The following is a 15,217-nucleotide window of genomic DNA, read 5'->3' as shown; positions in this document are numbered from 1 at the left end:
ATCAATTGGAGTTCTAGCCTATCCGGATTAACCTCTGAAATTCCCAAACGGAGTGAATTTATAGAATAAGAACTTTATCAATGTTTAAGTGTATGAATTTAATTACAAGTATTTATTGGGTTAAATAACCTTTATTGATACACTGCTATCTTCTTTTGCATTTATCCAATTTGTACTCCATAACTATACTTGAGACAATGTGTCAGAGAACATCTTTTCTTCTTTGCTCACAATTTGTGGGCCATTGAACTCTCTCCTGGTCTCTGGCAGCTGGACTTAAGCATATTCTATTGACTTTTTATCTTCTTCCACTTTATGCATGATTTATTATCACTTTTTGTAATTTAATGTTAGTAGGTTAGTGTTTAGCGCTACTTTTTATTTATTTTTTTCAATATCATATGTGAATAAAATCACTATAAAGAAATTCAAGAGAAAAAAATACAGCAATGCTATAAAAATATAAGACAAACTATATAAAACTGTTCTAATTTTCCATCTCAAATTTGAGTTACCAGTTTGGATCGCTCATAGAGGATGTCACGCTATCTTTAAGACTGTCCAGACTATAATTTAAGAAAACTTACTTAAAAAAGGACCGTACAAGAAGGGCCAAACTGAACTATTGTGGAATGTTTCATATAGTAGGTTAAAAAAAGGTGATTGGCCTCTTATGAAAGTATGTATTTTAAAATATGTTCTAAACTAATGTATTTTAATGTATAGTATGGGTTGTTTATATATGAATAATTGACTGTGCAATACAGCTAGATTTCATATAAGGGGAACCATACCATATTTCCACAATATTCAGAAAAAAAATTTCAGAGGTATGTTTGAAATTATTTTATTGATTTGTGTGTAACTGAATATTGTGTTTATATTGACCATTATCCCTATTAGCCACCTTTGACTAGTAGGGTTAATGGCCAGTACTGTAGAGAATGGTAGGTTCTCTGCGGAGGGAGATTAGACCACCCGGGCGGATTAAGGGGGGCAATTAAAACCTTTTATGCCAGAGTGGGTGTACCTCTATAACATAGAATGGGTAGTAAGGTAGTTAGGGTTTGGTATCAATGTCTTGGCTTCCCTAGTGACCATGAAGGCATGCATAATTCATGCCATCATGGCTACTATGGCTTCTAAGGGGTTAATACGTGGCTAACATTTTTTGCGTATTCCAGTCTATCCATCTTTGCTCAGAACAAAAAAGATGGAACCGGGCGCTTCTAACTATAAAATAACTAAAGTGAATTAATGGTGAAAAATAACCAATACTAGTGAACCAAATAAGTATATATATATATACAAATGTAGTGAATAAATAAACTACACCAAAAAACGTGATCAGTGAAATATTAAATGTGAAATACAAATGAATACAGCAGCTCTACACCCTTTAAAGGACTGTCCAGGTCCAATGTAGTCTTGCGTTGTCTTCCAGGTAGGAGGAGCGCTGTGGTACTCGAAGTGATATGTGAAAAATAGGAAAAATAGTATAATAGTCTAGATGGTATTAATAAGTGAAATAAAATATAGAAAATAATCTCTGTGTTAGTGTCACTCACAAATTGATTCAGATATATCAGATGTATCAGAGATCCATCTCTCTCTGATGGGAACCCTTTAATGGATGCCCTCTGGTGATGGAAGCCTTAAAATTGTTGGTCAGGTAAGCTTGACATATGATAGAATCATAAAGTACTCAGTGTACCTCCCAAGGGATGTGGAGAAAGAAAGGAGAGAGCGCACAATAGTGTAATATAATAAGGGTATATATTGCACATACATAGCATATACAGCCGTGGCCCCTTTTATTCTCCAACATCTCCGATTTTTTTCCGAATGCTACGCACTTCACCGCACTTCACCACGTTCATGCCGCATTCTGACCGCATTCATACCGCATTCATGCCGGCATCACTCGCGGTTGATGTGTTTATTGATGTGTTTATTGATAATGGTTCAGATTTAATTGGTTGCAATTCTTCGCGTATCCGCCAGGTGGCAGATATTCATGAATTGTAATGTGCATGCGCTTCAGTAATGTGTCAACTTGCAGGTGTTTAAAAATACCACAGTGTTCCATTGTAAATTGGCCTTGGTACTGAAGAAGTTACAATAATGTGTCAAATTAGGCTTTTCATATTAAAAAATACATGCACAGTGTCTGGGGTTTTATTGTCCCAAAAACCAGACAGAACGTACGCTTATTTAATATGGGCCGCGATTAATGCAACAGATGATAAGATGGCAACAGTTGTTCAAATTTATCAGCATTTTATCGAAAACTATGACTTTTACAAATTTTCACCAGATGCTCGTGTGTGGAAGCGTGCAATAAGGAAAAAGTTATGTATCGATCCATGTTTTTTTCGTATTGATCCCGATGTTATTGGAGGGTATTGGTGTGTATCACCGGGTTTATCCCATATCTATGATCATGGAGACTTCAAAGGCGAAAGGTCATGTTAAAACCAACTAAGAAACGTCAGTCGCAGGCAAGCAATGCGCCAGCACCAGCCCTGGCTTCCAATAACGGTCCGACCGTCAGTGAAAACCTGGTGACCGACAACCCTTGCTGTCTGTCCCCGCCCGGATACCTGCAGCCTGATCTGGATTTTGCGTACAGATTCCAGCAAGCATGCATGTACCTAAGCGATTTCCAGCCTCATCAGCTGACTACAGGTGTAGTAGTCCCGCTGTCACCTGTCAACTACGTGTATGATCAAGAATACGGGACTGGCAGTGGTTGGCGCCAGCTGATTGGCAAAGTCTATGGTGAGTGATGTTGCCATATTTTATTCTGTTTTTGAAATATCAATGCACAGTTAAGCGAGTCTCCTGTAAGCAATATCATTGGCTGAGCAGCTTCTACAGTACTGTAGATACTGAACAATTGGTGGAACGCTAGGCGCACGCGCATTGAAACCTTCTTGAAACGCATATGCGTGTCATCACATCAAAAGTAGGCGCATGCGCATGTGAACAGGAGACGCCCCCGAGAAAATTATTGGTGGGACTGACTGTGGGAACTTCTTTAGGGGTCTGACTGACCATTACAGTAAAACTTTTACTTTTTTTTTTCCCTCAGAAAAGAAAACTTTGTTATCTCATGCGGAAAACGGCAAATGTAGGGATTTCGATGGATAATATCGCTCTGTGTTACAATGCCTGCACATTGCTGAATCGGATTTAAAAGACCACGTACCGGAGTCTACAGTTTAGTAGCCGTTGTTATTGATTAGGATAGAATACTGTAATTGAGAGCTTCATAGAAAACCTGAAACAGTATGCTGTTGTTTTCAGACCGTATACAATACTTTTTTATATATACTGTATAATAAACCCGAAAAATAAAAAGTATGCATTTATTCTACATGTATTCCAGTACACATTTGTATTCTATACCCGTACAGCAAGTATTGTTTTAATACTCTTGTGATGTACAGTACTGAGCATGCCTACAGTATACAGTACAGTACTGTACTGTATGCCTGGACAGTACTCTATGTTCTAGAAACACTGTATTTTGTTACAGTATAAAAGGAGACAATGGAACAATTTAAAACAAATCAACATTTTCTTTTATTGGTGGAGAAAGTACAAAAACATTTATTTATAAATGCAATTTAAAAACATTTAACGTGTACAGCAATTCAAAACATTAACAGGTGTATGGTTCACTGCTAGTGAAAACATTTATGTACAGAAAGTCAAAACATTGATGTTGTACAGAACAGTCAGTCAGGCCTGCACAACTCCAGTCCTCCAGGGCCGCAAACAGGCCCGGTTTCTAGGATTGAAAACCAGGCCTGTTTGCGGCCCTCGAGGACTGGAATGTTGCAGGTCTTGTGTACAGTAAGTAAAAACATTTCTTTATTAATACAAGTTAAAACACGCAACATCTCCTTTATTACAGTAGAGAACGTCAAAACATGTACAGCACAATAGTATGGTGTTAGTAAAAAAAATCTTTATTCATAAAATTTAAAACACGCAACATCTCCTTTATTACAGTACAGAAAGTAAAAACATGTACAGCACAACAGTATGGTGTTATTAAAAAAAATTCTTTATTCATAAAATTTAAAAAACGCAACATCTCCTTTATTAAAGTACAGAAAGTCAAAACATTTACCAAAACATTTACAAATAATAAACAACAGTCGAACAGTCACACAAATTCGATCCCCACCAGATTGTCCTTCCAGGGCCGATGCCTTGTATGGCGCAAAATGCCATTAATGGAGTCTCGAACAATTTTCATTAAAGGATCTGAAATTGAAAAATAGCTCTGCAATTCCTCCACAATAGTCCTTCTTTAATTTTCAGGAAGCGCCCTTTTTTCACGATTTCCTTCGTAGTTGACATTGTTGGCCCACCCGCAGTACACCAAGTAGGACACGTGGTGCTTAAAAATTAACATGCCATACTTCTGGGGTAAACCAGCACTCATCACCCTATACTTCTCCCTGATTGCCGGTGGCAGCTCGCGCACGATGATGTCAGGCACCGTATCGATGCAAGCATATGTAGGTTGGGTTCTGGGAGCGGGTGTTCTTCTGGGAGCGGGTGTGCTTGTGGCGGTGGGCGAGGGTAGGTTGTCTGGGAGGAAGCTTTCCTCCTGTCTTGGTCGCCGTGTTGTCTCCTGGCGTGGTCTTGACGGGTTGTCATGTTATCCTCCTCAACGGCATACATATACACAAATCCTTCTGGTGGAGGGGGTGCACTTGGTGTTGGAAGGCGGTCGAAGGTCCCATTCATCACATCCATTCCACCCCCCTTCTCCGGCGTCGGGGATACAGGGCATGAACACCGAGCAAATTATGTATTCCCGCTATGTCAGTCTCTATCTTCTCCATCCGTTGATTCATCTTCTCCATCCATTGATCCATCTTCTGCATCTATTAATCCATATTTAGCATGGTCTCTAAAAGCAGATCTATCTTTACCAGCATAGTAGAGTTCCCGGGGATATCCACACTTAACCCATTCAGCATGCGGTCTAACGAGCTGGTTCTTGTGCATGGCGTGCTGTGGACATCTGGGTTGATGGGTGCTATGGAGGATGAGATGGGCGTTCCCTGGAGAGTAGCGGCAGCGTCGTCAAAGAAGGATGGAGGAGGTGACCTGTGGATTTCCGGGAGAGAAGCGGCAGAGTCGTCTAAGCATAATGGAGAAAGTGACCCGTGGATTTCAGGGACACCAGCCGCAGCGTCGTCGAAGAGCAGTGGAGAAGATGGGCTGAGGGTTTCTGGGAGAGCGGCGGCAGCGTCATGGATGAGTAGTGGAGAAGATGGGCTGTAGATTTCCGAGTCGTCGAACGTAATCGAGGAAGTAGCCTGCGGTTTTGATGGGTTGGCTGCCATTTGTTTTGCATTGAGTGTACATCACCAAATTTCTTCCTGGCATAATAAGGCTTACGTGTGTTAAAACCCTTAGCCTTTGGGGTCAGCAGAAGGTTTTCTTTATTTGCCTTAGCCTGTCGCTTTGGCCTTGGCTTGGAAATGGCTGCCGCCTTTCGCTTTTTCTGTGTGATAGGCACTGCAGAGGCGAGTGGCTTCTTGCGTCCGTAGAATCGGGGTTGATCCATGGAAGCAGATGGCACAATGCAGTATCTGGACAAGGGCAAGTTCAGATAAAGATCATCGAGTGGGAGGCTATGCAAAGTGTGTAACCTTTTATGCATGGCAATGAGGTACAGGTGTTATGGATTCACTGCACATTGAATACACATCGACTAAACATCGAATATACATTCTTGTATTTGTATTTCTTTCTACTCGCTGCAATGCCTGTGAAAAAGATTTCAAAGGATCTCAGCATGAGAATTAAGGAGATGTACACAAGCGGACAATGAATTGCAGATATCCAACGCTAGTTAGCTGCTTCTGGCCTCGTTGTGCCATCAACCACCGTGTGCTATCATGCACACGGAAAAACCAAACAACGCACGATGACACCAACGGTAACTAACGCATAAGTATATTTATATAACTTTATAATACAGTATATCTATTATTGTTTATATTGCTGCATATTAATAGAACTATATATTGTGTAGATCTACAGTATCTCATTTTATAGTTATTTCGGTATATTTATATAACTACAGTATATAATATAGTATATCTATTATACTTTATATTGCTGCATATTAATAGAACTATATATTGTGTAGATCTACAGTATCTCATTTTATAGTTATTTCGGTATATTTATATAACTACAGTATATAATACAGTATATCTATTATTGTTTATATTGCTGCATATTAATAGAACTATATATTGTGTAGATCTATCTAATTTTATAGTTATTTAGGTATATTTATATAACTACAGTATATCTATTATACTTTATATTGCTGCATATTAATAGAACTATATATTGTGTAGATCAACAGTATCTCATTTTATAGTTATTTTGGTATATTTATATAATTACAGTAAATAATACTCTATTATACTTTATATTGCTGCATATTAATAGAACTATATATTGTGTAGATCTACAGTATCTCATTTTATAGTTATTTCTGTATATTTATATAACTACAGTATATAATACAGTACAGTATATCTATTATTGTTTATATTGCTGTATATTAATAGAACTATATATTGTGTAAATCTATCTCATTTTATAGTTATTTCGGAATATCGCGGTCCCAATGCTAAAGAGGTCCTGAGTGGACTACAATTCCCAGCAGCCTCTGGGGATTGCCCTTTCACCCACATCACGTGCAGCCAGCCAGCAAATAGGGTTTTGCAGCTTCTCCTGTGGAGGAAGGCTACAATGTTGCGGGGACCACGTTTGTCAGTTGTAGCTGGGAGCAGGAAGGGGAAGGAAGGGTGTAGGGAGCAAGTGGCTCCTACACCAGGTAAGGTAGTTCCCCAGATCCCAGGCAGGCCCCAATCCCCACCAGGGTAGTGGGTAGGTACTGAGGGACAGCCCCTAGGTTAGGGCCCTGCCCTGCCCTTAGGTGTGAGTGTGCAGTCTTGTCAGTGTCACAGCTGGTAGTGCTGTGAGAGCTGACAAGTAGGCACAGTGTGTGTGTGCAGTGCAGTGTAGCTGCAGGTTCAGTGTGTGTGCAGTGCGGTTGCTGCAGGTACCGAGTGAGTGCAGTGGGTTGCTGCAGGTTCAGTGTGTGTGCAGTGCGGTTGCTGCAGGTACCGGTGGAGTGCAGTGCGGTTGCTGCAGGTACTGTGTGAGTGCAGTGTGTTTGCTGCAGGTGTTAGGTTGAGTAGTCAGAGGGGATCCGGGAGGTGAAGAGAGAGGTAGTGTGGGTGCAGGGGGTCAGTGACCCACCTGCATAGGACAGGCTACCCCGTAGGCCCCTAGGAGTGTTCCCTGAAGACACCAAAGGTTGCTGTGCTGCAGGGACGGCCTATAGTAATAGCGAGCATCACCCTTTCTGAGTACCAGCTAGGAACAAAGGGACAAGCGTGCGGAGCAGGTCTGCTGGCGAGTCGACTGGGACCAGACGGCTGTACATTGAGACCCAGGAGACTGACCGCTGATTCATCTGACCCTTTGCGAAGAGGTACCGGTCACTGCCGTGACCGGAAGGTACTATAACAACAAGTGCACCAACACCGGTCAACAGGTGCTGATCCCGCCCTAGGCTAAACTCTTTAGGAACACTGAGCGAGTGGTTAAAGAACTGAGCCTATACCATCACTTAATATATATGGACACGGTGTGTGGGGCACGCGGTGAGGGGACGGAGACCTTGCTCCTGATGAGTGGGCGAGCCACTAAGGTTACACGTTAAGGTTATATTGCTATAATATAGAGTGATAAGGTTCCGTGCATTATCATATAGTAAAACTGGTTGCATATATATATGTGTGTTGTTGTATTTCTTGTCCAGGGGAATCTCACATCACAGGATCCTGGGTAAGTGGAGGCACTGCGCTAAGTAAGTGTATGAGTGTTACCCCAGGCTCCCAGCTAGCGGAGGCTCAGATCTCCTGGAGCCGCAGGTGTTGTACAGTGACCAGTAGTTCCTTTGGGAGGGTTCAGAAAAAGGGCTATATTTATATTGCTGCATATTAATAGAACTATATATTGTGTACATCAACAGTATCTCATGTTATAGTTATTTTGGTATATTTATATAACTACAGTATACACTCTGCAGCAAAATCACAATCTCATTGTATCCGAGACCAGCATAAAGAAGATGAGATGCAGAATTGGATGGAAATATGGACTTGTGAGGTTAGTACTGGACAGTACAGGAGGTTAAAGTGTTGTTTAAGAAACTGTACTGTACCTATAAAATTATTCCCTGTCATCACAGAGTGTACCCTATGATAAGGGACGTTAACAAGATCAAGAGAGCGGTCCAGGCCCAGGCATGGATCGACAGTGGAGAAACTTTCCAGGATTGCATCTTCACTGACGAGTCTACTGTATCGCTGGAGAGATTTGCCACCTTTGCATTCCACAAAAAAGGTCGCATATCTATGAATCCGCGTCCAAAACACCCAGTGAAGATGCATGTGTGGAGTGCCATCTCTAGGCGTAGACCAGGATGCATCGTCATCTTCAAAGGTACAGTAAAATGTATGCCACACGCTTTTGCCTTATGCACTGTCCTGTACTAGTGTGCAGTTTTTTGAGCACTTTTCTTTTCTTGTTATAGGAATCATGAATAAAGCTTTTTTTCCAAGAGAAAATTGTGCCTGAGATTGTGGAATACACCACGCGTGAGTTCCCAGATGGTCACCGTTTCTACCAGGACAACGATCCGAAGCACACCGCGTCAACAGCACATATTCTTGAGCGCGGTATCAACTGGGTGAAGACGCCAGCGGAGTAAGTGCGGTAACCGTGTCTCATTTTTTCCCACTGTTTTTACTGTGTACTGTATCTCTTTAGCTAATTGTCCTTTTTTCCCCCTCCCTCCAATAACAGATCGCCAGACTTCAATCCTATTGAAATGGTCTGGCATCAGCTGAAGGACCATATCCGAAAAGTCGTGAAACCCTACAAAAAGGATGAGTTGGCGCAAGGCATAATGAGTTTTTCGAACAATGTACTCACCGTGGAACGATGCAATAAATATATTGACCATATTGCGACTGTGTTGCCCATTGTGATCGCGCGTAATGGGCAAGCATCAGGAAGGTAGTATGGTATAGTACTGTACTGTAGTATTGTAAGTACAGTATGATACAGGTAAGTATGGCACAGATTTTTTTTCCCTGAGAGAGCATCACTAGCCATCTGGTTACAAAATATTTAACAGTAGTCACAGTATACAGTAGTTCCAGTATAGACTAGTTTGACAGTACTAACTGCATACTGTAGTCCAATATGGAGTAGCTATACAGTACACAATGCCATAATATGCACCTAACTGCTCCATTTTTTTCTTTCCTGAGAGAGCAGCACCAGCCATCTGGTTGCAAAGTATTTAACAGTAGTCACAGTATACAGTAGTTCCAGTATAGACTAGTTTGACAGTACTATACAGCACACAATGCCATAATACAGTATGCACATAACTGCACTAATTTTTTGTTTTCTTGTCTTTTCAGAAAAAAAGGATGGACTGGGGGAGAAGGGGGGGTATCGTGTAAAGTTTGTGAACTGTTTGTACAGTTACTGTAAGTGTATCTACTGTAAACTGCAGTCATGATGTGTACACAAAACCTCCCCTCTCAATGAACTACTGTACTGTACACAGAATGAGGAAGAAGATAAAGACGGAAAAATGTATATTATTATATATATATTATTATATATTATATATTATTATCAATGTGCATTATTCATGATTATCCACCGGCCCTCAATTTTCATCTGACAGAAGAACTGAATAAAGACTGCATTTTGTATTATTCATGATTATTTGTATATTTGTATTTTTTGTTTTTTGTTCCTGATAAAATAAAATAAATATTTCTATACTGCACCGACACACTTTATTCGAGCAAATACCCGGTATGTACCTGGCAGATACCTGGAATGCGCCACTCCTCACCTCTGACAAGCCCCGTTGCATTTGCCTTCCCAGCCTGGGTTCATGCCTGGCTGATGGGCGGCTGATCTGTTAAATGATAATGATTAGGATTTAATAGGCTGCAATGCTTCGCGTGTCTACCAGATGGCATAAATTCATGAATTGTAATGCAGTATATATATATATACTGTGCAGTATTGCAGCCAGCGGGAATAAAATGCTTCAATCCCTGCTTGGAAAATAACTCAATGCACTCGGGCAGAAAACAGTCACAAACCTCAATACACCCGGGTATACCCGAATTCGTGGGACTAGCCAAGCTCGAATAAAGTGTGTCGCCAGTGTACATTCATGCTAATCATAATCATTGACCCCCCCCCTACACCAAAGAAAAAGAAAGAATGACAAAAATGACAAACAGTGGTAAGTTACTGCATCAAAAACATGAATCAGATTATGGTTTTTTTAACTCTCAATTTCACAGTGCTGTGCAAATCAGATTTACATATCAAATTCGAGAAGGGATTATCGCAAGCGTTACCGTAAATAAAGCCTCAAAGGGTTGGGGGGGTGGATGCGTGAGTCATGCGCAGTAATCATCAGTTAGCTCCCATCCCAAAGAGGATTACAGAGAGGTGACTCAAAGCCAACAATAGGAAAATTAGGCACGCAGGCGCAGAGAGGTGATGCTCGGCTAGGGACGGACGATTAAAAACACAATGACAAGCTTTAGAGAAGGAATGGTTCTGGAGAGGTGTCTGTCGATAAGAGGTTCAAATCCTTGAGCGAGGCTTGTGTGTGTGCGTGGGGCAGGGGGTACAGGGTACAGCTGCATGAAGGATTAGCTGTACTGCAGTTCAAAGAAATGACATATTTTCAAAAGGTAGGTCATCATAATAATTTGATCCCTACACCCCCAAATACATAAAAAGCACACAAATTGACCATGTGCAGTCAAACGCACAGTGTCACAGTCAAAAGCTACATCACAGATTGAATATGGTAATATCGAGATGGTTTTAGGCAGGCTTGTGGAGAAAATAAAAATAAAAAACGAGGAGAATATTTTTTTTTTGGGTCACTCACTTTTGAACTTTGCAAGCAAGCAGTGGTGAAGTTACAGACGCGTGCGCAGTAATCATCAGCTATCTAGCAGGAATGTGATTGAAACCAGAAAGACACACATTCAAAGGAATGGTGTGGGAGAGGTGTACTGTAGATAAGAAAAGAAGTTGAAATACTGCAGTGCAGTAAATTATCCTGTGTGTGTGCGGGGGCGAGCGAAGGGAGAGCGCTGTATATGCCGAAATGTGATACTGTTACAGTACATGCCTATGCGTTTCAGCAATGTTCAAATGAGACATACTGTACAGCACTGCACATGCATGTATAAATATGCAAATTTACAATTACTGCGCACGCACACGCAGACTGTGTACTGACGTAGGTTGAACTGCTAAAGTATTAGCTTTTGAAGACAACAGCTCGCTAACGCCCCCTGAGTTTTTAGACGGTATTGCAGTATTGCAGACAGTGCTAATAAAATGCTAATATTACGAGCGCTAAAATACCGCAATATACTCAGGAAAAAAAAACATACGGTATCTGCCCGCGGATATCATATCGCCTTGGATCCGGCCGCATTAGGATAAAGGCGGCCACCACTGTAGATAATGCACTCACATTTTTGCATTAGAGACAATTCGTTGGAGAGAACTGCTGGGGACTCGTGGAGAACGCCGGTGTATTCAGTCACTGGAACGTTTCTGCATACGTTACATCCGCCTGTGTAACGTCCTGTGACGGCTCTAGTCAGGGTGGAAGAAGCTGCCTGGTAATCCGGCCTTCGTGACTTGCCAGCAACTCCCCGCACTATATACCCAATTCTCAGTGTCCTCCAACAGCTGATTCTATGCGTTTTGCTGTTGCTTCGTCGTCCATCACCAGAGGGCTTCCATTAAAGGGCTCCCATCAGAGAGAGATGGATCTCTGATACATCTAATATATCTGAATAAATTTGTGAGTGACACTAACACAGAGATTATTTTCTATTTTTTATTTTTTATTTCCCTTATTAATACCATCTGCACTATTATACTATTTTTCACATATCCATCTTTGCTTCCTATATTGCTATGGCAATATAGGAAACCAAACTAGGCCACTTTAGCACCCTGGTCAAGGCCCGAAACATTTCTGGTACTTTTGGTACTGGAAGCACTTAAAGCCAGGTAAAGCCATTACCTAAATTAAACCAGCGTTAACTATAACGACCTGCTATTGATATGTGCTGAGGTGTTCCCAAATTTATTTGCATATCATTAAAACTAATGGACATTAAAAATAAAGGCAGGCCATATTAGCAGGCAAGAAGACAAAAAACTGTATGGTGCTCAACATAGATCACAAAAGCTGCATACGCTCATGATAGCATGAATGCTGTAAACTGTATCCTTGAAGTATCCCATCAAATAATGTGACCAACCATGTAATGATAAATACACCAGATCCACTGTAAATCGATAAACCGGATAGAGTTCCACCTCTTGATTAGTGAGAACTCACACTTGCTAGTGTCCAGCCTTAATACATCGATGTGGATAACAGGGGTGTATAAATGAGTAGATTAACTCACTGTTGGTTGATCTCCGGTGAGATATGCCTCCACAGGTGTGTGCTTCCGGTACTCCACAAGGTCCAATGGAGTTGATGAAGGAGAGATGGAGCACTACTGTAAAAAACAACTACTAGAGAGTGGGTCCCAAAATAAAAGCCGTTTTAATGGATCAGAGCATGGGTACAAAAAACGAGCCCTAAGGCCCCCACGGTGTACCCATGCTCTGATCCATTAAAATGGCTTTTATTTTGGGACCCACTCTCTAGTAGTTATTTTTTACAGTCGTGCTCCATCTCTCCTTCATCAACCATATTAGCAGGCAAACATGCCTTAGGAATAAAAAAAGCATTAGTGAGCTTTGAATATCTCCGTTAGCACTTAACAAGATGTTAACTTAAGTTAACGTCTTGTCAAGTCAGTAACGGAACTTTGTGAATCTGTCCCATGTTCTTTTAGTCTTTGAGTGGAAAGTCTTAATATTTTGAAAGTTATATATCTGAGAAGGTTCAAGGAGCTGGAAATTGACATAGTTCCTCCGAATTTTGGGGAAATATACCAAGTGTTTTCCAGCACTGGACAAATAATAATGTGAAGTGTGATTTCTTCTTCGAATAGGGTGAATCATGCTGACATTGCACAGTACATTATTACAGAAACATTAAAGCATGTGTCATTATTTTTGTATTATGTAATGTATATATTACAAATTTCCACAGAGGTGTAACATTGGGGTCTTAACTGATGCCAACCTTTCACATGGTGATGATTGGGGAATGAGTAAGTATACTGGATAGAGTTATAATTTTCACTTAGAATTTTCTAAAAGTTAGAAATTATTTAGACATACAGTACTGTAAGAATGTTATTTGAGTCATATCTGTCACTATTGTTTGGTTGCAAAAGGCCAGCCAATAGATGTAGAGATACCATAGAAGATGGAGTCATGTTAATTACATTAATCACAGCACTGTTGCCACTTTATGAAAAGTATTTGTTTGCTTAACCTACATTTATAGTTTGGACTTTGCTAACTTTATGTGCTATTTTCTGCTGATTGCATACTAGTTCTGCAGTACAAATCGTTTTTTTTTTGTTTGTTTTTTAAAGCTTATTAAATCTTCAAACTACAGTAGTTCGAAGACAAACATACAGTATTAATATATATTTACTCTTAAAAAAAAATGTTTCGTTGTAGATTATGATTTGATAGTAGCGTCGGCCGAATTCGATATCGATGAAATGGATATGACCGATTCTTATATCGATTATAGTAGCTCGCGGATCAGAACTCATTTTCCTGAGACATGGATTTGGAAGAATATTAAAACTGGGTAAAATTCAGTTGCTATTTTTATCTTGTACTGAATGGTTCATTAAGTGCACTATAGATTTAATCCTTGTTGCTCTCAAGAAATCATTATTATTTCCTCAGTACCGTTACTTTTTTCTTTATAGAATTGATGAATAGAGGTGGGTGAATCAGCCCAAATTAGTTTCCCGCATTTTCCCTTCAAAATCTGTTTTGATGTGTAAAATCGGATTCAGTTTAAATTCACAGGGATTCATCAAAAACTGCAACTGGATACAATCCGTTGACGGATTTGTAGAATCCAATCCATGGATTCAACAATCCATTCTTAAAAATCCGCTAACGGATTGCTGAATTCACGGATTTTACAAATCTGTCAATGAATTGTGGAATCCGCTGATTGTATTGGCAACAGGGGCGTAGCTATAGCCCAGGCAACATGGGCAAACCACAAGGGACCACACTCTTGGGGGCCCGCTCTTCCCCCTACATTCCAGAGTAAGCAGAGAGGGAAATCCCTTCCTCTGCAGGTGGGCAGGGCCTGGGTCAAGGGGCGGGGCCCTGAGATACAGTGGACAGGACAGAGGGAAAAGCCCTTCCCCTGCAGAGCCTCCGTAGGTGGGTGGGGCCTGGGTCAGGGGGTGGGGCCTCAAGAAGAACAGCATGGGGCTGGTGCTGCAGCCTGAGAGACAGGCTGGGAAAAGTGAGAGGGAGTCGAAGGGTTAAATCAAAGGGGTAAAACAGACATGAAAAGGAAAGGATACAAGAAGAAAGGGACACGAAGAGAAAATGAAGTACAAGAGAGAGATACATAAGAGGGAAAAGAATGACATGAGAGAGAGAGCAGAGAAAGAGCAGAGAGAGAGACGAGAGAGAGCGCAAAAGAGAGAGAGAACAAAAGAGAGCAAAAGAGAGAGAGAGAGCAAAAGAGAGAGAGCGCAAAAGAGAGAGCGGAAGAGGGAGAGAAGAGGGAGAAGACAGAGAGAGAGGGGGAGAAGAGAGGGAGAAGCGAGAGAGAGAGAGGGAGAAGAGAGGGAGAAGCGAGAGAGAGAGGGAGAAGAGAGAGAGGGAAGAGAGAGGGAGAAGAGAGAGGGAGAAGAGAGAGGGGGAGAAGAGGGAGCACAAAGAGAGCAGAGAGAGAGGAGATAGAGAGTGCAAAGAGAGAGAGAGAGACATGAGTGGTAGAAAAGACAGAGAGAGAGAGACAAGAGGTGGCCCTGAAAAATGTTTTTGCCCGGGGGCCCGCACATGTGCAGCTATGCCACTGATTGGCAATAATAATAAAAAATAGCACAGAAATCCGCTGACAATT

At 41.1% G+C, this 15,217-nt stretch overlaps 1 protein-coding gene across 1 annotated transcript in view; it reads left to right on the top strand.

The window, feature by feature from the left end:
- The window catches only part of CD109 (CD109 molecule), a 220,784-nt gene that overhangs the window by 106,201 nt on the left and 99,366 nt on the right, over positions 1-15,217 (top strand). Inside the window, exons 17-18 of the mRNA XM_075598010.1 lie at positions 13,313-13,373; positions 13,792-13,927. Coding sequence (XP_075454125.1) covers positions 13,313-13,373; positions 13,792-13,927 — 197 coding nt within the window. The remainder of the gene's footprint in view (positions 1-13,312; positions 13,374-13,791; positions 13,928-15,217) is intronic.

Source organism: Ascaphus truei, chromosome 4, assembly GCF_040206685.1.
Source record: "Ascaphus truei isolate aAscTru1 chromosome 4, aAscTru1.hap1, whole genome shotgun sequence".
Lineage (NCBI taxonomy): Eukaryota > Metazoa > Chordata > Amphibia > Anura > Ascaphidae > Ascaphus > Ascaphus truei.
The sequence above is the reverse complement of the archived record's forward strand: the minus strand, read 5'-3'. Positions and strand labels throughout refer to the sequence as shown.